Raw genomic sequence first — 23,951 nt, forward strand, 5'->3', positions numbered from 1 at the left:
AAGCAAAAAACCCAAAAGCAAAAAACCCAAAAGCAAAAAAACCCAAAAGCAAAAAAACCCAAGAACAAAAAAACCCAAAGAACAAAAAAAACAGAAAAACCAAAAAACCTCCCAAAAAACAGAAAAACAAAAAAACCAAAAAACCCAAAATCCAAAAAACCCAAAAGCAAAAAACCGAAGAACAAAAAACCCAAAGAACAAAAAAACAAAAAAACCCAAAAAAAACCCCCAAAAACAGAAAAACCAAAAAACAAAAAAACCAAAAAACCAAAAAAACCCCCACCAAAAACGAAACCCAAAAAACAAACCAAAAACCCCCAAGAAAACAAAATCCAAAAAACAAACACAAAAACAAAAAAACAAGAAAACCAAACAAACCCTGCAAAATTATTCCCCTATTTCTCCAGCCTTAGAAGCCCAATGGCAGCTTTGCAACACAAATTTCTACCCAAATCACTTTGAAAATTTCCACCCTCCATTTTTTTTTTCTTGCATAAAATAAAAATTTTAATAGGGCTAAAATATCTTAAAGGAAATATATTTGGGAATAAGTCTACCTTGATTTCATTCTACAACTTGCAGCATTTTGTTTTGGAGCTGAAGCATCCCACACATTGCTGTCATTTTTCTATGTCATGACAGGCAGTGAGAGCACATAATTTAAGACAGCTGAGAGAGTAATCTTAATAAAATGCACGGTCACAAATACATCTTGCTCACTGAAACATTGCATCCTCTTCTTAAAAAGAAAAAATCAAAACAAATTGAAGCTTTAAGTTACAGTCAGCACACACAGAGTCTGTTTAGACAAGTGGGTTTTCTCTTGGTATGAAAGAGGGTGCTGAATTATCAAAAGCTAATTTGAGAAATGTGCTTCCTATGCTGTTTTGATTCTTGCCAAAATGCTAAGAGTGATTAATATTTTCTTTCCCCTCTGTCAAGTGCATATTTTGAGCTAGCACATCACTGCTCTAAATACATGGCACAGTTCCACAGTGATGCTTCCAGTGTCCCACTCAACAGCCTTGAACTCTTATTTAAAGGTATTTGGTTCCTACAACTCAAGGATGCATTGGCAGGAATATTGAAAAATTCCATAGTGCATTTTTCCCCCAAATATTTAGCTCTGCAGCTCAGCTCTGCCACTCAAACAATTCGAAACAAATTAAAAATTCACTTACACAACCTAGGAAGACAAAAAAAATCCCACTGCCCATCTGCAGCCACCAGATAATCAGGGTGAAGCAAGGTGGTATCTGTGCTCATCAGAAAAAGGCTCTGAGCTCCAGATTTTCTCAGTCCAACAGGAATTATAATTTACTCCCTCTCAAGGTGTTTTCCATACCAACCCACACTGGTGGCACCTCTGCATTTTACAGACTCATTATAAAGATCCAAAAAGAATCCAGGTTTGTGCAGCTGGGACCCACCTGATCTGAGAAATTCCCCATCTGCAAATCTGGGTAATCTAAGAAGTTATTTTTTTTTTATTTATGATGCTCAAAGAGCACTTTGCCATGATTTCAGGTTTGGGCTCGAGGTGCCTGAACAGCCCCTGAGCCCATGTGCTTTCTCTGGCTGGTGAAAGACTCCTCAACTTCAGTTCTTGCTCAAAGCTTCTTTTTTTTTTCTGGTTAGAGGAGGAGAAAAGCAAAGCAGAAAGATGAGATTCCACGTGACCCTCATGGAATTCACAGCCAGGCAGTTCGAGCACAAACTTTGCCTCAGAAGTGTTTTTTCCTTAGAAAGGAAATGATTAAACAATCCAAATATTTGTTACACCCCAAACATGGTTTCCTTCTTTCTCCAGGCAGGCCACCTGTGCTCTCAAGAGCTCTTTTTGTAGCTTGGACTCTTCCTGCTCAAGATTCTCATGTCTTAAGCACAAGAGCCCTGGCCAGACAAGTTTTGCCTGGGGAAGAGAGACAAGAAATAGCAATTTTCCAGGTGAGATTGGGAGTGGAATAACAGAGGTGAAGCAGTTCCTACCACTATGTGTTCTTTGAATTGTATCAAGTGTAATCTTCAATTTATCCATTGCCTATAAAGCTCCAAAAAAGAACCAAGCCACCCATGAACAGGGCTGGGAGTGAACAGGGTGCCTCTGGGTGGGGAAAACCATCAGCAAAACCAAACCAGAGTCACCAGTGCTGCTAGAGAGGAGCAAAGAGTTGTCACCACCACCACCAGTCCTGGCTACCACATGGAAATTACAAGAATCAAAGGCAAAAACTCAGGTGGGGCAGCCCTGCAATCAGGGGCAAAGATATTTGCTGCAGGAGTCCTTGCCTGCCCTCCCTTGTCATCTTACACATCCTCCCTGACTCAGGATTGGCAGATAAAGGGATCAGGAGAGGGACAAACCTGATCTAGGCAGCAGCTCAGAGACCTTTCAGTTAACTATTTTTTTTCCATTTTTTTGGTTAAAGTTTTTTTTCAATAGAAAGAGGAAAAATATAAAAAAAACCCTCTTTTCTGATTATCACTAGCACATAATAGCACTGGTGAACTTAGCACATAACTTGGTGCCTTGATTTTATTTTTATTTTTCAAATGTACTGCTGGGAACATCTCCAAGGCTTAAATAAAAACCTTACACTGTCTCTCAACCTTGGCAGGCTTTTGCTTCTAATAGAGCAGAGATCAGAGGGATGGTTTTGGGCTCTCCTACTTGAAATAATTTATTCTCCAATGTACCACCCTGTTTGTCATGAAAGCACTGTATCCTTGTCACATCCCTTCAGGAAGTTGGGGAGGTGCCTCAGGCAACAAATTGTCATCTTTTTGTACAATTTTGCATATCAAAGTCCTTTTTTCTACCATTGCAGTCAGTAGTTCAGCATAAGAGAGGAAGCTGAGGAGCCTCCTCTGTCTCTAGTGTCTGCTATAGCAAAACAGTCACAAAAGAATATGTCCACATTCCCAAAAAATATCCTACCAGCCTCTTCCTTCTGGGCTGGCTCTTCAGTTTGCCACAAGTCCCAAAGCTTCCATCAGTGCCTCTGGACACCTCCCTAAGGCAGCTTCTGCATTGAGCTCAAGGTCTCCACTCCTGTCTGGCTTCAGATTCCCCTCATCCAGCTCATCTCCACACCAGGATCTCATGGCTTTACTTTCCTCACATTTTTTTGGCTGCTGAAGGAATTAGATTAGAAAGTCCTACCAAAAAGATGACCTTTCAGAGGCCACAATAGGATTAATTCTTCCTGGATAAGATGTTCCCAAGTGCTGAGATTCTGGAAGTCCCAGGGACACAACTCTTGGCTCAAATGAGAGCTGCTTCATCAGCCTGGACTCTTAAAAACCTGAACATCTCCTGTGGTACCTCAGCATGGTGGATTTGGCAGTGGTGGATTTGAAGACCTTAAAGGTATTTTCAAAAAAAATTTTATGTGGGGAGAGAGAGAAAACGGGATGAACCCCAGGGAAGCCAATCCCACAACCAAAGCTGTATCAAGAGATGCCAAGTGAGATGGAAATCATCAAAGCCTGACTAGAAAATCCACCTCCATGGAAGTCCCTTGCTGGAGATAGGGAAGGAGGTCACCCCTTCCCATGGGGAAGAGCCTGGCCAGACAGGAGATGTTTTCAAGGAGTCACTAACCTGCCCCAGAGAGCTCCTGGTCCAGCTGAAACCATCTTTGCTCCTACAAGACAAAAATGTGCCTGTTCTTCCCCAAATCCAATGGGTTTCTCTCCCAGCACCAACCCTACTCTTGCTGCAGGTTCCGCCCACCAACTCTTCATGGGGGAAGAAGGGAAAAGCAAGATACAGCAATAGAAAAAACAACCAAAAAAACCACCCCGAGACAACTCTGAATACCAACTTCAAACCGTGTCAGGTCCTGCTGTAAACTTGCAATGGAGCTGAACTAAAAATAACCAAACAAGATGAAGAAGCAACCCAGCACTGGTGTTGATAGGAGCAGCATGTCAGGGGCATGGATGTAGGAAAAAAGGAGACTTTGCCACAGTAATTATATCCACCTAGCACAGAACAATGGGGAATAAATATAGAAACCTTATTGCCAGAAATGTTCTCACTCCCACAGCAATGGTAAAAGAACTTTGAAGATGAAAATATAGAAGGAAAAAAGCAACCAAACAAAAACCCAAAACCCCCCTCCTTTTGCTAGCTATTGTGGTGCTTTTCTGGTTTGCCTTTTATTACCTGGCACATTTATTTTCTTCAGTAAGAGTTTTGACCAGAAAGGATCCAAGGCTGGGAATCTCCTGGATCCTCAGAGCAGCACAATTGGGATTATTTGCTCACATAATGCAGTGACACTCAATGAGAAATTAAGAGACTGAAAAAAACACTATGAAGATCAGGAAAGAAAATAAACCCCCCCTTTCATCTCCTGTTTCTGTTGGCTGATTGCTCTATTCCTCATCTACAGCTCTCACCTCTTCCACACCCATTGCCCTACAGAGCAATCCAGGCCCCTGCTCTCAGGAACAGCTCACAGAGGACTCAGTGCACAAAAATCTCTGCCAAAAACTTTTTTCCCAGTGCCACCTCCTTGTTCTGTAAGATGAGCAGAGACCAGAAAGCTCACAGGTGGTTTCAGCTCTGGAAATGGGCAGCACCCTCAGACCAAAGGGGAATTTTTGGGGTACACATGGTTGTTGGTCTATAAAATTTTAAAAAAAATTTTATCTAACTGTTCATGTTCAAATCACATCCCTTTGGAATGTTACAGTTTATTTGATTATTGCTTATGCATTAAAGAAATCTCAAGGATCATTCTTAAGATGTTAAGCTGATCACATTTATCAAGGAAAAGAATGAGAAAGCTGGACACAAGGAATTTTGACAAGGTGAATATGAATATGTAACTTGAGGAAATCATGTTGGTGCCTTTCCTAGATGTAAGCAATGCTTACAGAAGCTTCCTACCCTTAAACTTGTGTTTTATGACATGTAAAATCTCTTTGCCTTTTACTCTATTCGTTACTTGATATCACAAAATATTTCCATTCTTTTTCCTTGAGAAACCAAAAGATAAAACATTCATTCCTTGGTCTGGAAGCTGAGGGTTTTGTAGAGAAAATTAAGGCTGTACTTACGACCAGAGGGAATTCCTTCCTTGGGTGATGACTCCAGTGAATTTTGTTAGCCTTCGAGCATCCACTTCAATCCACTGGTATGGGTCATTTCTTCCTGCACACCAAGCACCATCATAAAAATCATTTTCGTTAACACCTGCCTGAAAACAAGGCAAAACTCTCTTCATAAATCAGCACCAAGAAACTGAGGATCTTCCATGGGGAAAAGGAAAAGAACACAGGAGGTCATCATGCATTCTGCTGACTCCTCTGGGGCCAGTTTGAGACCCCCAAGGCTGTCATGGAGCCTCCAAAATATTTTCTTATTTGAAGTAGGGAGGGAAATTCTGCATAAAAAAATCCTAAAAACCATGATGTAGAAATTGGAGTTAGAGCTTCAGTTCAGCCCATCTGTCTGTGCTTGTGGATAGAGCCTTTATACAGAACAAATTATCCACATGATCTTCAGAGTTCTGAAAGTCCTAAAAAGTCAGCTCCAATCCATGTGAATACTGAGCAGTGCCAGAGCAATTTCCTTTCCCCTGGAAGCAGAATGAGGGGTGTATGGGAGGAGTAATACCATGTCCCACCAATTTTCAATCACAGAATTCTTCATTTTAATCACTAGGGCTATCCCAGCCTTAAGCAGAGGTTAAACATTTCAGGAGCACCCAGCTGTATTCCACTTGTCTACCAATCTATATCCCAATTTGTGCTGGCAAAAAACCACGAAGCAACCTTCTCAACATTTTCAAAGAAATAACTGCAGAGTATTTTGAATCATTTCTATGCCAAATACATCTGAAATAGCATTCATAGCCTAACATCTAAGGACTTCGAGTGCTGTCAATCTTATTACTAAAGCCCAGGAAATGTTTCACACTGAGCTGGCTACTGCCTCAGAGAGCACAGCAATTTTTCCACATGGTCCTCTGAGCTTAAATTATGATATTTAATCTGTGCTTAATGTGGATTTATCATTCCAGCACATGCAGCTCAAAGAAAGGATGTTCATTTTTTCCAAATTATAAAAGGAGAGCCTGGAAAACTTTGTAAAGTGTATATTAAAGAGAGACCATCAAGTTTGCTATACAGTTATTGCATATTTTTTGTATATTCTCAGTTGGTGCGTTCAGGTACAAAAGATAAAAAAGATTTCCAAGAATCCAGCTGTTCAATTCAATTTTCTGAATTCTCTCAGCTTCCCACAGGGCAGTATTAGCAGAACTTACTGCAGGGAATGGGCTCTGATGGCAGAGATTGGTGGCAGTTTTTCTGCCTTCCTCTTTACAGAGTTTTTCCCCAAACTGGGCACTGGGTGGGTGCAGATCCAGCTCTTCATCCCCTGTCCCAGTGGGGTTCTGGTGGCATCAAAAGAATTGCTGCAAAGCAGACAAATCCAACTCCTAAAATTTCTCAAATTTGAGTTTTCTCAAAGCTGAGGGAAGGCAGCTTAAGAACTTGTTTTCCTCCAGCTGCCAAATTTACATTAAGCCTCCTACTTCCATGTTATTAACTCTGACATTTTAATGTGAGCTCAGTATAAAAGTCAAGGTGCAAGATAGAGAGGAAAACTCTTAACAATGGAAGATATTTTTTTTCAGAAGAACTGAACAGAGAGAAAACATCAGAAAATAACCACGATCACTGACCTGAGGTATAACCCTCTCCCAGAAAAGATTCCAATGCATCTTTAAATAAGATGTAATTTGAAGTATTCTGAAAGTATATATATATATTGTTTATATATATACTTCATATATGTACATAATATATGAAGTATTCCAAACCAGGGCTTGCCAGGAAGTGCTGAAATCTGCAGAGCACCTTGAACCAGCACCAGGTTCATTCCCTGCACCCTGATAACAACATTATTCCAGGTTCTGTGGGCCAGGAACCTAAATCTCATAGTGCTTCAGCTGGGATCCTTGGTTCTAATTCAGCCTGAGAAGATTTCCCATCAGTGGGATGGTCAGCAAGGTGCAAACCTCTCCTCTACATTGCAATGAGGAGAGGGAAGCAGAGAAGACAAAGAACTTATTTGCGAAAAAAAAACCAAACCAAACCAAACAAAAAACAACCCAACCCCCCCTCCCCCCCCCAAAAAAAAAAAAAAACTCCACCAAAAAAATCCAAAAACCAACCAAACAAACAAAACAAGCCAACCCAAAACAAAATTAAACAAAAAACAACTTAAATGAAATACTCAAGTCTCCTTGGATTCACCTGGACTTATATAAAGTTAAGCATATATTTAAATTGTTCATCAAATATAGGGAGCCTAAAGGACAGGTTCAGTTATGCAGAGTTTAAAATATTCTGGCCTTAAAGTAGGGGAAGAGAAAACATTAAAAAAAAAGAGGAGAAAAAAAATCTGGGCTGCTACTTGTTCCTGCTCTCATTTCCTGACAGCAGCTCCTCTGAAAGTAAAAGAATGTTTTTACTTGGTAAAAAGCAGCAGGATGTCTGTGCCTAAGTAGCACAGAATATGACTTGGAGAAAAAAAAAATAAAAATGAGTTTAAACAACAGGAAATTCTTACTTGAAATTTTTCCAAAGGAAAAAGATCCCAATAAATTCACATTAAAAATTCTCTTTTTGATTTTCAAGTCTGTTTTTTTTTCTTAAGGTGCTTGAAGAACAACAATCTAAAGATTGTTTCTATTTAAAAACATTTATAAGGTCAATCAAATATATAGCAGCTAAAATCACCATTAAATTTCTTTAAGAAAATTATTATACCTGAAATAAGAAAAAATATATTCAAAGAATATTGATCAAGATACCTTATCTCAGTACAATGCTTAATTTAAAAATATATATTAAATTAACGGAGATAATGGATTCAATGAAAACTGGGAGTAAGGAATAGGCCTTCTCAAATCTTTTTTCCTTCACTGAATTTTCAATAACAAGTCCAAGTCTAAACCAACTTATATTTTTCTTGCAGGCAACTGTCTTAGACAAAAGTAACATTCTACATAGGAAAAGGACTTTTTTCTGTCAGTCCTAGTAAGTTATCTACAATGTGAGCTTTGAAAATTGTAATTCAAGTAAAATAAATCAACTGCTTCTCATGCACCCAAAAGCTAAGATGGAGAGAAATCAAAAGGTTACAATTCCTGTACAAATTTTAAGACTTCTGATATTAATAAATTATTCTGAGTTAGACACGTGCAGGACAGAATAAACAATCCCATCACCACTCTTCCAAAAACTTTATTTTATAATGAAGAGAAAGATCCTGCTGCTAAACTGCTTTCAAATGAAGAACAAAATTTTACTCCTCTGCCACAAATATCACCTAGAGGAGCAATAAAAATATACCTGATATCAAACCATTTCTGCTCTAAAGTCTTCTTTCCCAGCAGGGTGATCACAAAGGTTGTTTTACCATAGGATGTTGGGAGGAAAAAAAAAAAAAAAGGATTAATCATTAGAGGTATTTATAGCAATCACTGCCAGGAGGAAAGAGGAGAATTAAAGCACAGGAGCTGACAGCAGAGCTTCAATAATTTTGTTTTGTGCTTGTGTTTTGATAAGGGAGCTTTTCAAAAGAAATGAAAAGACAAAAAGCAACACCCATCCTGTCTGCATGAACATGGCAGCACTGCCTGCTTAGTCTGCAGTGCTATTTGGATTTCTCCAGCCAGGAAAAAGAAAAAGAAACACAATTTGCCTAATTATTTCAGGGTTTAAGCACTGCTGATTACTGTACAAGTGACAAGCACTGATGACATTTAGCACTGAAGGCAGAGCATCTCACTGAACATTATTTAGTGCTATGATTTTTCCTGAGTATATTAAATTACTCGTGGTTGGGCCCCTGTTGCAGGCTGGGTCTCCACCACAAAATTCTCTGCAACCCAAGAAGCTCTTGCCCTCAGGAGGCTCCATTTTAATCACATTCATCCAGGGAGCAAAATCAGGTCCTACACCTGCCAGGTCACAAGAGAAGCAGATCCTAGGTGGTGTTATCCAGTCCTTGGAATAAAACAGACCCCCCCTGATTCATTCAGACAACACAAAAAATCTTGAAAAGCTTCATTATTCTGGGAATTAAGGCAGTGCCAGTGACCTGGGGGATGAGCCCCAAGTTTCTCAGCTGACTTTGCAGTAGATGAGGAGGTTGAGAGGGGCAGAAAGGGGAATTTTTCTTATTTCTAGGAGGAACACAGCAGTTACAGGAATATTGTCCTGGCACTGTGGGGATACCCAGACCATGCCAAGGGGAAGCAGTCCACATAATTTCTCTTCTATTAAGCATAGTGCTCTGGTGGAGCTTTTTGGCTTGGACCAAGTGTTTTTCTTCATGTGCAGAACTAAACAGCATGAAAACACAGCTGCTTGAGCCCAGTGCCTTTTGCCTTTCCCCAGCATGATCCAGCCTCCCCTTTTGAGCCCCAAACAACTCACCAGGGACCTCAATCCCCAGCTGACACTTCCATCCCCTTTAGTATCCCTCTTCATGGTTATAAGCATATTTTTTTAACTGCTACCAAAATGCAGAAGTCTTAAAGGAAAATTAAGCACTGAAGCCCAAGTGATATGGAACAGATGTGCAAATTCTAAGAGGGTCTGAAGAAATTTAAAGTGCAATTAATTTTTAGTAATTCCAAGGGAAGCAGTATCTAAAGAAAACACCAACTGCAAAGTCAGACTTTTAGCTCTGTCAGTCATAGGGATAACTCTTAATTGGTCAAGGGGTTGAGGGAATTCCTGTATCTCTACACAGCTAAAACTGCAGTACCAGTAAAAGCTTTTGATTTGAAGATTATGAGGATTTTTTATTATAAGCAAAGATGCAGCAGGAAAAAAAAGGCTGCATCTAAATCAGAAAAAGAAGGAAGAGAAGTCACTGCTATGGTGCTGTGGGGTTATTGGTATGAACCTCAGACAGCCCTGGGAGCAGGTGAAGTCCCTGTCCCAGACAAGGATAAGAAGAGCTTTTGGATAATAAGGAGAATCAGTACCTGGAGATTTTGTACAGCTCCAGAAAATGACAACACAAAAGTCTGTATCAAGCAGAAGGGGACTTCAAAAAGCAAAAAAAAAAAATGACACCATCCTTTGAACAAAGAAGACTAAAGCCCCAATTTGCATAGGACAGAAGGTCTTTTCACCCGAGATACCACAGGGATCAGCAGCCTCTGTGTTGCAGAGATTGTTCTCAGCAGAAAATGCAAAATAACCTCCTGCAAAATGCAAAATAACCTCCTGCCCCAGGAGCATTCCAGGCTGAGCCATGGCTGCTCCCCAGGGAGTGAAGGGGGAATGGGAGAAACTCTCCCCTTGGCTTCTGCTGGGGATTTGGGACTGCACAAAGGGAAAACACCATCCATCCATCATCCATAGCATTTAACATTGTTATTTTAGAGCAGTGTTAGTGGTGATGAGAGAACACCAACATAGATGGACTCCTAGTTTGACCCAAAACGAAGTTAAATATTCTTTGAAGTTAAATAAATGGGACTTTAACACCAGCATGAAAACCAGAGTCAATATAGAATCCTGAGGTTTGCATCACAGGCCTTGGTCTGATGCTATTATGTAGAAAAAAATAAAATAACTAAATATTCCTACAGAACCCACCTGCATATCTTCTTTATATTCCGGAGGGTTTTTTCTCCTAGCAGAGGACATGAAGCAAACTGCCTCAGCCAGATCTCAAATGAAATTAAACCTGAGGGCTGCAGGTGAGACCTCACATCTCACCCAACCCAAAACATCTCCTACTTGGTTGGGAAGGGGGAACCCAGTTCCCACCCCAGTGCAACCACTCAGCTCCAGCTGCAAAGTGCTGCACTGAGCCTCTGAACCAAAATCAATTAATTTAATTAAAAAATATATATTTTTTTTAAAAAAAAAAAAGGATACTTCTTACTCAACAGAAGAAAAGAGATGCAGAGGCAACAGAAGAAAGTGAAGCAAAGGAGAAACCAGTTTGCATGGTGGGATTTTAACCAAGAGTGGTCCCTCCTTCCAGCAGGTGCCCCCCTTTATGCTGAGTGGGCACCATGAGAGTGATGAGAGCTCATCCTGCCTCATCCCAGCCTCAGTTCAAACCACTTCAGCTGGGAAAAAACCCCAGCAACCACACCTAGATGAGGGTCTATTGATGAAAGGTAACTTATAAATGAAATTAACTTCAGAGATTGTTCTTTGTTTGCTCAGCTCTAGCATCCTGTTTATGTCTTAGGGTTCTAAATGTTGAGTTTTATTGTGAAAAGGAACATTTTTACATTGGAAAGAAGACTCCAATTCAGCAAACATCACTAAAAGTGGAAAGCAGAAGTTAATAACATCACTAAAATTAATAAACATCACTAAAAGCAGAAAACAGAAACACAAGAACTGGGAAAATAGAATTTGTTTCTGCAATATTCCAGAAAACCAGGCTGTATGCTAGTGATTTGTGAACTGAAGCATTTTTGTGGTAATGCAATCATTACCTCTGAAAAGCTGCTTGAGGGCAAGGGCTTCACTTGAAACCACACTTCCAATTAACCACTGTCATTAAGTCCTGGCAAAAAACAACAACAAAAAAGCAACTTGCTGTCTGAGCTTCCTTCCAGCCTGATTAATAAGGGAGCTGGGCTGATTTCCCAGGAGCAGGGAAGGGAAAACTTCTGGGCTTGCTCCTTTTTGGCTTTGCACCCTCAGCACAACAACCTGGGGTTTTTTTGTTTTTTTTTTTTCCCTAGCCCAGTCCAATGAATCCAAAGGTATCCATCAACCTCCCCCCTTCCTGTAATGCCAGAGTTTCCCCTTCATTTGAATTACATGAGCTGACAAAGCAGTCAGAACCAATAACCATCCCAAGGTTCTTTGCAGGCAACAGTACAACCTGGAGCCATTTCTCCCACTTAGGAGGAAAATTGATGTTACCTGAATATTGAGCCTCCCCCTGTGAGCCCCAAGGCCGTAGCGCTTGGCTGTGGAGGCGTGGAGCTGGAAGTCAGTGATTTTTAATGTCTCCAGACCAAGTGGAGGGCAATCTGCAAAACAAAAGATTGATTCAAATGTAATTAAAAAAAAAAAAAAAAAAATACCCCACAACAAACTGCAACAATAATAAAAAAAAAAACCCCGCTGAAGTCCGTGAGAAATGGCAGCAGCTCTCGTAAAATCCATGCTGATTTACACCTGGTGAGGATCTGGAGTTGTGAGTGGCTCTCAGAGTTATTTCTGGTTGCTTGATGCTTTGGGTTTTCACAGATGTGTTGTTCAGCCTGGAGAAAAGGAGTCGCTGAGGTCAACTTATAGAAATTTCCAATATCAGAAGGATACAAGATCCTACAAGAAAGATGGTGTAGGGCTTTTGACACGGGTGTGTAGGGAGAAGACAAGAGAAATGGTTTCAGACTTGAAGAGGGGAGATTTAGGTTGGACATTAGGAAGGAAGTATTTAATTTGAGGGTGCTGAGCCTCTGTCCCAGGTTTCCCAGAGAAGCTGTGGCTGCCCCATCCCTGGCAGTGTCTCAGCCCAGGTTGGATGGGGCTTGGAGCACCCTGGGCTGTGGGAGGTGTCCCTGACCATGCAGGTTGGTCTTCAAGATCCCTTCCAACCCAAACCCTTCTGTGATTCTATGATCCAAGTGCTCTTCAGTACAAAATGTCAATAAAATGGCTTTTTATTTTTCTTTTTTGCAATATATTTTTTCTTTTCTCGTTTTGATTTTTTCCCCCCCTTTCCTCATTCCAAGCTACTGTATCAAGAGATGTTTCTAATTAAAATCTGTTCTGGAAACTTCAGTCCCAGGCCCTGGTGTTGCACAACAACATCTGCTGCAGTGGCCTGGGAGGCTGCACTGCTCTGCAGAGGTTGGGAATAAGCACAAAGAGGGAAATTTTGAAACAGGAGGCCAACTTTCCAATCTCCAAAGCCTTGAAGAATGAAAAGCAGATGCCATTACTTTAGCAGCTAGCCAGACATGAAGCAAACTACAGCCCTAGACCATCCCTCCAGTCCCCAAACTGGGAGAGAAGCAGAGAAACCCATCTTGTTTGGGCTGCAGCTGCTGGAGAAGTGTCAGAGAGCTCAGTTCCAAACTCTAGACCTCTATCCCTCTTACGTGTGTGTTTTTAATCCCTCACCCAAAATGCCATGAGGGTGCAGAGCTGAGAATCCCAGTCTGGCCGTGTCTAATTTGCATCTTTAATTTGCATTACCAGGAGCTGACTGGCTCTGAGTTTTCCTGTGCTCTTCTAGAGTCTAAAATCCCTCAGGGAAGAGATGACACCCTGGCAATTCACACCAAGCTTGCTTTGTGCATCCTTAGGAAAGCTGTTAGGGCCAAAATTCCACGTTTCCATCAGTTGCAGGAAAGCAGCATGCTGAATATTAATGCATTTTCTGCTGTCCCAGCAGTGCTCTTTCTCTTACACAGGAGACAAAGTGCAGACAGATCCTCATTTCAAAGAGCTTTCAATTTAATTATCCAAACCAGAGAAGAGACAGGCTGGAGATGGAAAGGCAGAGGAAAGGATAGCTCAGAGGATTTTTGTTTGTTTCACTGATTGTTTTAATTACATTTCTTTCTCTGGTGTTTCATCTTCCATCCTACTCTGGCTGGAAGAGCAGGATTTACCCCTGACAGGGGTAAAGGGGAGAGCTGGGAACTGCCTGCCTGTCTTTAACAAGTGCACTCCTCAAGACAGGTTTGGGAAGCAATCTCATGGTCTGATCCTGCAAACTCTTTTCCACCTTGGGAGATTTTGCTCTGTGAAAATCTCACCATTTCCAGGCTCCCCAGAGCCACCCAGAAGAGGTCTGAGCTAAAAAGGAAAGCAAGCTTTATACCTTCAGGTCATAAAACAACCTTGAATTCAGTGTTTATACCACACCTAACAGGGCTGAGGGGCAACCTGCAGGGATTGCTTGGAGTTTATAAAAAAAAAAAAAAAAAAAAAGATATTCCCCACAAACTGAACAGTCAGCTCCATCAATGCTTGGGCCAACCAAAGCTTGATCTCTCATCCACACTCCCATCCATCACCACTTTTCTCTTTTTTACCTATTTTCCTGACACCTTTTTCTTTTTTTCGTGAAACCTGTAGGAAACGTAATTTTGGAGCCCAGCAAACCTGGCTGAAGTTTCCTGACATGACAGACACCCATCACCCCAGATGTGGGGCAGGTTTGGTTCCAATGGAAATGTCACTTCTTTCTTATAAGACTGCAATAATCTTGGGTTGCCTGTGGATTTCAGGGGGGGTTTCTTAAGCTGCAGGATGGGTGTTTACAGGCTGAAAAAAAAAATTGCTTACATATATTTGTCTGCATTATCTCTGTTTCTAGAGAAACTGAAGCCTACTAATAGGCTCAAACAGATTTGTATGGATCTCATTTAAACATGATTAACTGCTCTTTATTTTTTAAAGATGAGCTGTTTGCATTGTCTGTGAACACATCAGATTAACAGGCCAATATTATGAGATGTTCAATTTCAAGACATTTTTCAATGAAAGCAATCTGAGGCTCTAAGAGCAGCTAGGAGTTATCTACAACGTGCAGGATAAATATTTTGGATGAAAACTGAGCAGTAGGTTTTTAGCAACACACTGTCCTTTCTCAGTCTTCCCAGGCAGTAAGATATTTCAATTGAAGCCTTTAGGATCTTTGCCATTCATTCAACAGCATCCAGGAATTATTTTTTTACTAGTAGGAGAACATCCAACTGGTTTTCCCTGGAAGTGAACCAAACTTCAAGCTGTCACTTCACTGACTTACCAAACATGTAAAGAATTTTTTTTTTCTTTTAACTTGGTGAAAAAAATCAAGTATTTTGCTCCAATAGTTGACTGAAAATTAATGAAAAGCTTTCCCTTTCTCCAGTGCCCATCCCAAGGCAGGAACAGAGCAGCAGGAATCTGTGCACAAGACCAGTGACCTTTAGATGTTTCCATCTGTGCAGCTCTGCCCAGGGATGATATTCTTGGAGTCATCAGGACTATTGTTTGCAGCAGCTTTGATGTATGGAATTTGTACTGTTTTCCACAAGAGAAGACCTTTAATTTTGCTTGTAAATGGAGTCATGCCTTCTATTTCTAGCCATAATATTTGACTCTTGACAGTTTAGGGATATTCATCTTTTCCTTGTGCACATGAATTCCATCCATCAATAAAGGGGGAAAAGAGGAACATATTAGACCCCACTTCTTCAAACTGCTTTTGGAAAAATATGCAGGAAAATACACTGTACTATGGCATTTGTGAGGACTGTACTTTTAAAAACATTGCTTTAATGTATTTCATTTAAGAAATCTTCCATATAACAATGCAAACTGCCAACCAATAACTGTCTCCATGATTTTGTGTTGTCCATACTAGTCTGAAGAACACTTGCAGAAGTTACAGAAACTGGGTAGTATGAATAATCAGAGCAGTTCATACCTTATAGATTCAACTGGAAATGACCCAGTTATACTTTGTCCTTTCTTTAACTGGCTGGAAAAGAAATTATGCTAAAATACAGGAAATTCAACCATGGCTTTGAAACCCACCTAGTGAGTACATAGCAACTTACTAACAAAATGCACCTCAAAGATATTTTAGGGAGACCAAAAATCAAGCATCAAGCTTGGAATTGCAGGGAAGAGGCTGAATTGGGGACATTTCTCTCTTCCTGGCCCATCCCCTTCAGACCTTGCCTATATGAGGCAATATTCCATATGTCTTGATCTCCCTGAGCTCCTTTATCAAACCAACATCAACTCAACTTGCAGTCTCAACCTGGCTCTGTGCCCTGCTGCCCCAGCATCTTCCCCTAAAACTCTGGTCAGAAACCCTCTGCAGAACCAGCCTGGCTGTCCTGACACCTGCAGGACAATTGCAGCTGCTCTGCTGTTCTTTCTGATAAAACTGGGTTAGCAGGAATTATTAGAAACATATTAATTCCAGAAGTAGGAGAGGTAGTAGGAGAGGTATGGATGAGGAAGGCAAGAAAAGCACTTCAGTTCCTCTTTGTTGCCTAAATTATTCATTTATTTTATTTTCTCCTGGTCTAAATAAAGATTGTCAGGTAAGCACAGGCTGCCTTTATAGCTTTTGTATCTAATAAGGATGCATTTAGGAAATCATTCTGCACTGCTCTCTCAGAGGCATCACAGACAAATTATTGTTTTATTTAAAGAATATTTTCCATCAGCTTAGGAATATGTTTGGGGGTTTTATATGGAAATTAAAAAATAAAAGAAGCATCATGTTTCCTTTCCACTTGTACTTTTAAAAGCCATACCTATAATCCTTTTCAATTCCCAAAAATCTTTTTATCTAACTCCTCACAGACAGTGCTCCTCAGGTCTAGAAATGCTGAAATGTCAGCCTGACAGTCTCCTTGATACTGAGTCTGAATGTCCTCTGACTGTTTATTTTTTTATGATTCTAAAGGTTTCAGCTCCAGAAGCTTTGTCTTTTTAAAATATGTAGGAATCCCCTTTCACTTCCAAACATGGATAAAGCAGAACATTGAAACAGGTAACACAGAAGCAGCAAAGGAGCTGTGAGACAGGTGGGATGAGCACACAAAAAACTACATATTTATGGGGGGATGAAGACTTTGATGCTTATTATACTATTCATGTTGTTCTTATTGATTGTTGGTCTAGGAAAAGAATCTTAATGTGGTCAATATAATAAATTCTACTCTAACTTCAGAGCTTTTCCCATGAAAACTTCACCTTCCAACAGCTCTGGCAGCCTAATTCCTGTGTCTCAAGTAATACTTAGATCATGGCTGTGCAAAGTATTTTTACTGCAATGCACCTGAAAGGTGAAATAACAGCAAAAAAGCACATTTCTGCTGCCCTGCTTAAAATATCTTCTGATTGCTTTGCTGTGATTGACAGTCTTTGAGGGTTGAATCAAACAACAAAAAAACCTTCTCCATTTTCTAACCAACTTTTTGTATTTGCAGTCTGAGGGTATTTTGTGGGGGTTGGGGGGAAGGTGGCAGAGCTAAATCTTTCTACTTTGATAATGTGACCATGGAAGTGTGAAATCCCCCCAGATGTTCAGGAGTCTCATCCTATACTTGGGATTGCCCAGTTTAGCCCTGGAACCAGGTCCATGACTTTCTGGGGTTTATTCCACACATCCCAAATGTTGCTACCAATACATCCAAGTTTCTTTTCTGGACTAAAATGAGGCCACCAGCCCCAGCACCCCAGAACTGGAGCACTAGAGGCAGATGAAGATTCTTCAAGCTCCCACAGTTTGCTTTAATTTGTTTTTTCTTACAAACCCATTCCCAGGGCACTGAAAGAACAAAGCAAGAAATCTGCACTTGCAACAAAGATTTTTTAAAAAAAAGATTAAATAGATGACAAAATATTCCATCCTAAAACAACATTAATTGTTCACTAATATTGCATCAAAGCTGCAGATTTTTCTACAACAAGCAGCAAACACTGCAGAGGGGTTTAAGAGGTTGGGGACTTCTCTGGGAAGGAAAGGGCAGAATTTATCACTGAAACATCCACTTCTCTTTATGGTTCCTGCTGAAGTTTTTGTTCCCAAAACCAAGCCACAAACGCTTCTGGTTAGAAACCACAAAACCCACCTCACTTAAAGATCTGACCCAAAGCCTCCCTAAATCAGGAGGAAATGTTTTTCCATGGGCTGCAAGTCAGGATGAAGCCTGACAGAGGCTGCCACAAATGTCACCCATCTGCTATCTCAGAGCTGCTTTTGGTGAGCAAATTTGCCTCTTCTTTGCAACCAGCTTCTCCTCTGGGCCAAGGAGTTTTGGTTTGAAAGCCTTTTAACTTCTGGGAGGGAATGGGCTTTTTAATCTCAGCCTTCTTGCTTTGTTTTCCAGGTAAACCCACTTTGTAAACCCTTTCCCTGCTTGGAAATATATGGATTTAGTCACTAAAAAAAAAGACAAATTATTCCCTTTAATGGCCAAAAATATACAGCCTGAATAACACCATGTCAGTTCTCAATTTTTATTATGAGTTTTGACTAAGGCTGAATTCCATGCTATTCATTTTCAAATGACTCTTCTGATGTTTTTCTGAAGCACAGGATGAGGACTTTCCAGCTAAAGCCACAAAACTGAGTACAGACATCAAAAATGAAAACCCCCTTTTTTTTTTTTTTTTCTCAGAGCCAAACTGGGTTTAGCCAAACAATGGAGAAAAAAACCTGAGATGCTCACAGAGTGCCAGGGGATAGGACTAAAATTATCATTAAAAACTCCTAACTGCCCAGTGTCTTCATGGCAGAAACAGCTCCAAAGATCAAATCACTGAAGTAAACTGCAAGAGCAAAGATCCTGCAATAAGAATGTTAATTTTAGCCCTTAGAAATTAACATTGAAACTTGGAATGCAAGTACAAAATCAAGACAGAAAACAACTACAGTCTTCAGATACTACCCTGGCTTAATAAATGAGACCTGAAAAACGCTAAAGTTTAACTGCTTCAACAGTCCCACTGTACTTTTCCAAAAATAGTATGATTGCATAAAAGCAGCTGAGTATAAAACTGGCTGATGATGCAATTAACCACCTCCCTCTCCATATAACTTTATATAGAAATAAATGTATCCAGAGTTAGGTATAGCACATCCACTATGCAGTTGCAAAGAGGGAAGGCATAGGCAGGAAATTCCTTAAACATAAATAACCTGGAACACATCCATAACTTCAGGCCCTGGAAATATATAACAACCAAGAATTCTTCCAGGGTTCTTGCAGCAGAGCCACCATTCTGGAGCAAACCAAGGGATCCCAGGTGGCACAAGGGAAAGATTCCTATGGGAGGCAGAGGGAAGGGGCTGCATCCTTCATCATTAGGATCAGAATTCCACACCTGGGCCTCTAGGAGACCTAATGGTGAAATAAATATAAATGCCTTCAGCAGTTCCCTAAAAACACCTGATTTCACTCTGCTACCACCCAGTTTTCACCTTCTTTCTCTCCTTGGCACACACAAGAAGCCCACATGGATAGAGCAGAGAGGTTGCAAAGGTCTCATTAGTACTAACGAGCCATGAAATTAGATCTACAATACCCACATCCATTCCCCAAGTCCTAAATTGATACTTGAAGAATGAAGTGAACCACCTCCAGGTCAGCATTACTGAACTTTGTTCAACTTCTCCTCAAGTCAAGCTTCAGTATAGGACAAAATATATTTGGAAAATGATACCAAGAGAGATGCAGGAGCTTCCTTTGATGCATCAGTCCAAAGCCCAACACAAGGAAGCCAGGGATGAAGACAGAATCACTTTGCTCTTCATTTCTTTGTGTCCCAGTTGGCTGTTTTCTACCAGTTCAGTTTTCTAGCTTAGCTCTCAATGGGAGCCAGGAAACTTCAGAGCCAGCATGATGAAGTAGCATGAGCTGTGCCTTCAGGCAGCAGACAGTTATTTGTCATCTTAGCTGTGAGCTGAAATGTCAGCTTTCATTTTTTCATGACTAAAACCAAAAATATGCATTTACCAACAAAATGCAGGATTGGAATAGTCCATATCTGCAGTGAGAGGTGAGTATCACAGGAGCATCTTGCAGCTAAAGGATGAGGGGGAATGGTTTTAAGCTGAACAAAGGTTGATAGTGGTTTGATAATAGGAGGAAATTGTTTGGTGGGAGGGTGCTGGGCCCCTGGCCCAGGTTTCCCAGAGAAGCTGTGGCTGCCCCATCCCTGGCAGTGTCTCAGCCCTGGTTGGATGGGACTTGGAGCAACCTGGGCTGGTGGGAGGTGTCCCTGCCCATGGCAGGGGGTTGGAACAGCTTGGTCTTTAAGGTCCCATCCAACCCAACTCAGTTTATTAATTCTAACCTCTGAATCTTCCCAGCAGTAATTCCTCACCTGCTTCTTTTCAAACTGCCCACTGCAGCAGATATTGCCCAGCCAACCATCATACCCCAGCACCCAGTTTTGCTCATACCCCTTAAAATGAACATCCCTCCTCCTCCTGCACCTGTAACTCTGCTGCCCACAACCTTGGAACATCACTGAGAGGATGGGAACCACTGCCCAAGCCTCAGAGTTTATTTGTGAACTCTCATCCTGCATGGGCTGATCCCAGCTGCTGCCTCCCCGTCCTCCAGGTTGCACATCTGGGCTGAATATTTGACCTATATAGAGAGTCTGTGACAGGAAATACCTAAAAGCAATCCAGCTTGGGTTTAAAACCTTTTGTAAAGTGGAAGTCTCAGTTTTATGGAGAACTGGTGTGTCTGCTCTAGCAGAGAGTTCAGGCTTTTAAATATTTGGACTTTTGTGGGTTTTTTTCCTAACGTTGCATCTGTTGTTATTACTTCATATGAAATAAGAAGAGGAATGAATGAAAACAAACACTTCTCATCAAGCACAGAAGTCACCAAAGTGCCTGGAGCTATTGCTGAGGGAATGATTTCAGAAGATGTGTGGTTACAATTAATCTGGCCTCAAGCTTTGTGCTCCTTCCCAACCCTGAAAAAGGAATCAGTTTGTGTTTTCTACAGCAGGATAAAGGACAAAAAATAAGTTCAGTTGGCTTGCTTGCTTTTCACTTATTTTTTCTTTTTGATGTGTTTTGGGTTTTTTTAATTATGTGGTTGACTCACATGCAGCTTGACAGTACTGAGGAAATCAAAGGTGGCTAATTCATTTGAAATCCCAAAGAGTGGAAAATGGCCTTACTGAAGGGATAAAAAATTGGCAAAGTGCACATAGAAATTAGCCAGAAGTTCTTTGGATATACCCAAAAGTCCTGAAAAGCAAAATATTTAAGAACTCCCATTTCAGAGCTGTATTCTTTCCTTTAAAAGACTGTGCAAAATGCTGCACCCCTGAGAAGTAAAAATTCACAAAGCACCTAAATCTTGAAGATTTGAGAAAATAATATCCAGGCCTGGATTGTAATGTGAGTACCCTCATTGAAAAACAAAACTCAACAACCAAAAAAAAACAGCAAAAAAACCCAACAACAAATAAAAAAAAAAGAAGAAAAAAACCCGATGAAAGAAATTGAAAAACAGAGGAGCAGAATGATTGGGGTGCAAAGAGAGGTTCAGGAGGGATTCTGTCCCTAGGAACAGGTCTGTGAGTGGTGTTTGGGCTCACTGGGGGGTCACAAACCCCAGGGTAGCACAGGAATCCCACTGGAAAATGCACCATGGATGAAGAAATCAAAGCAGAGCACCCAGCTGGCACAGGGGATTAATTATTTCCCCCCCAGAAAATACCCATATTTCACCAGCTGGACTGGGCAATGTCAAGCCCTAATGGATCCAGTGGGATGCAGCCCTAAAATGCAGATTTGGGGCTAAGTCATGTTTGGAAAAGGAAATAATCCCATCTTCCTAAGGCAGGACTCAAATGTACTCCTCCAGCTCTGCCCCATTAGCAGAACCTCACAGAACTTTTTACAAGGCATTCTTGTAAATGATGTTTTACAGTGCATTGGGCCTGATTCCCATTTATCAGGCAGCTCCTTTAAACACCCCTCCAGAACCAAAAGTCACTTTAAAGACTCTTTTTGATCAGAACAATGATGTAGTTCAGTGGAAATAAGGAAGGAAACCCTTATCTTTATCCATTTAACCTATAATAACATGATATGGATCCATGCTTGCCAATGTAAGTATATTACCCACCAGAAGGGAGCCATTTCATGTCCAAAAGAGGTCTTAGATATCTATCAGCATCTCACCAGACTGCCCTTTGTAATTTAATTCAAACCAGCTAGAGAGATTAACAGCTCCAAAGTTCCCCACATATTTCCTCTGATGTCTTCATCACCACTCTGGCTCTCAGAGTCACCATCTGGCATCTCTTCATTCCCTCTCTTGTTTTTCTCACCTTTTTTTTTTTTTCTTTTTTTTTTTTTCCATTTTTAGCTATGGATAGAAAAGAGAAACAGGTTTCCTCTTACACTTGTCAAGCTGATTTAGCACTGCCTGGTGACTACAGGAAGAATAAAATGCTCCTTGCTCCTCCTCTCTGGTTGGCTCCATCCCTTCCAGCTCACAGCAGACCCTCTGCCCTTCCCCATTCTTGGATGATTAAACCACAGGGGACTGGAATCATAAACGTTCCTTCTGCTCTGCTGCAAGGGAATTAGAAATGTGTTTGCATCAGAAGCAATAAATGAACATTGCAGTGTGTTTCAGAGGGGTTTCAGAGGTAGGTGTTACCTGTTACTTGATCAGATATGCAAAAACCACTCTAGCCATCAGAAATAGGCAGAGAAAGGCCAGGCAAGCCTGAAAGAGGCAGCTGAGATGCTCAGTAATCAACACTATTTGTGGCTTGGGAGGAGAAATCCCGATCAGGAAAATATCAGCCAGCAGCAGCATTAGAGATTTGTCTTGTGGCTGGCCATAATGTCCTTTAAATCCCTTTATTCCATTGTCTGGGCACTTTAGTCTTGCCTGGGACTGAGCAGTGTGTTCAGGCAGGTTACTGAGAAAAAATTCTGGAGTGGAGATGTAACTGCAAAGAATTGGTGGCCATGAACACCCCAGAAAGAAGTCCCATGCAGAAATAAAGGAAACTCAAATATTGTCTTTGATTGATGGCTGAGTGGGTTGAACAGGACCAAAGTGTCTGCTGAGGTGGCTCCCAGAAGGATTAAAGGTGATTATTTCTAACATGGGTGGTTATTCCCATCACCTCCGCTTTCTCCTGGTGAAGCTGAGTAAAGCCCATGGAGCATTTTGCATCTGTAATCACTGGAGCTTAAATATTAAATAATTTTGGCTACATCAGAGCTTTTTCCTAAGTAACCAAATCCCAGTGTTAAAGGCAGATATTTGCATGTTCGTTCATTTCAAAAAGCCTTGGTTTACAAACCAAGCAGTACCAGAGGACATAACCTCACCTCAAGCCTGACAAGAGGACCAGACCTGATGCATCCTTTGCATAAGAATACTCCAAGAACAAGCAGCTACAAGACAATCAAATCTTAGCTCTGTACCCAGACAAGAAACCCTTTGGCAGTCTGATTTTGAAAGACAATGAATTGGGCAAGGTTCAAAATCCAAGGGAGGAAAGGCTCAGGTGTTGAAAATTCAAGACATTGCTGCTTCTGCTCCATACCTTCCACTACTCCACCTTTTTGGCAGATTCTTTGTTCACATAGCCAAGAGATTTTCATTCCAAAGCAAAAAGAATTAAGTAAAATTTGATTGTGAACCATGGGATTGAGCTGCCTAGCCAGCTCACTGAACAGAGAATTTAAACATTAAAAACCAAGAATGAATTAAAATAACAAGTAGCAGGTAATATGCTGGCATTTCAGAAGTCTAGCATTGGGTTCCTACTATTAAAATCTATTCATTGCAACCATCCCTTTTTTAAAAAAGGTATTTTTCTCACCTTAAAAATGAGTTGGAATTCAGGGAAAGCTGCTGGAAGAATTATTGTAGAACACAGTTTCCCCTGGCATAATCAAACGTGTTTATTCTGCTATCATTTTTTTCTTGTGTTACATTATTCATTGAAGCCACAGGTAAGGAAAGATGTTAATCAAAAAGGTTGGGCCAATTTTGAGGGCATTTCTCATTATTCATTGCTAGTCATCTTTTGTCCTCTTTTGTTATGACATTCTATAAAAAAATGGGCTCTTAAAGGGAATGGCTGGGCTACCTCTCATAATTCTACACAGGAGAAGTGCTACAAGAGAATAGAAGCTGGTAGATGAAAGCAACCTCATTAAAAGCCACATGTTTTCAGCTTTCCTTGTCACATCTGGCAATTAGGATGTGATAGAGGTCATATTAAAATTGATGGGATATACATCTAGGGACCAATGAGCTGGTCCTTAAAAGATGCTGGGACAAGAAGTTTAAGCAAAAGCTTTAAAATTACAACGTACCTGCTGGGTCACAGGAGGGTTCCACTTTCTCTGGGCTTCTCAGAATGGAAGCCAGCTACAAGATTTAAAAGAGAGGACACCAATGGGC

General features: G+C 40.8%; 1 protein-coding gene across 2 annotated transcripts in view; it reads right to left on the reverse strand.

Annotated features, from left to right (window-relative positions):
• CPXM2 (carboxypeptidase X, M14 family member 2) overlaps positions 1–23,951 on the reverse strand; it is a 61,864-nt gene that overhangs the window by 29,199 nt on the left and 8,714 nt on the right. For both annotated transcript variants that reach the window (XM_071749645.1, XM_071749644.1), the window contains 2 exons: positions 11,938–12,047; positions 5,071–5,210 (listed from right to left, as the gene is read on the reverse strand). In XM_071749645.1, the coding sequence (XP_071605746.1) occupies positions 5,071–5,210; positions 11,938–12,047 (250 nt within the window). The remainder of the gene's footprint in view (positions 1–5,070; positions 5,211–11,937; positions 12,048–23,951) is intronic.

Source organism: Heliangelus exortis, chromosome 7 (assembly GCF_036169615.1).
Source record: "Heliangelus exortis chromosome 7, bHelExo1.hap1, whole genome shotgun sequence".
NCBI lineage: Eukaryota > Metazoa > Chordata > Aves > Apodiformes > Trochilidae > Heliangelus > Heliangelus exortis.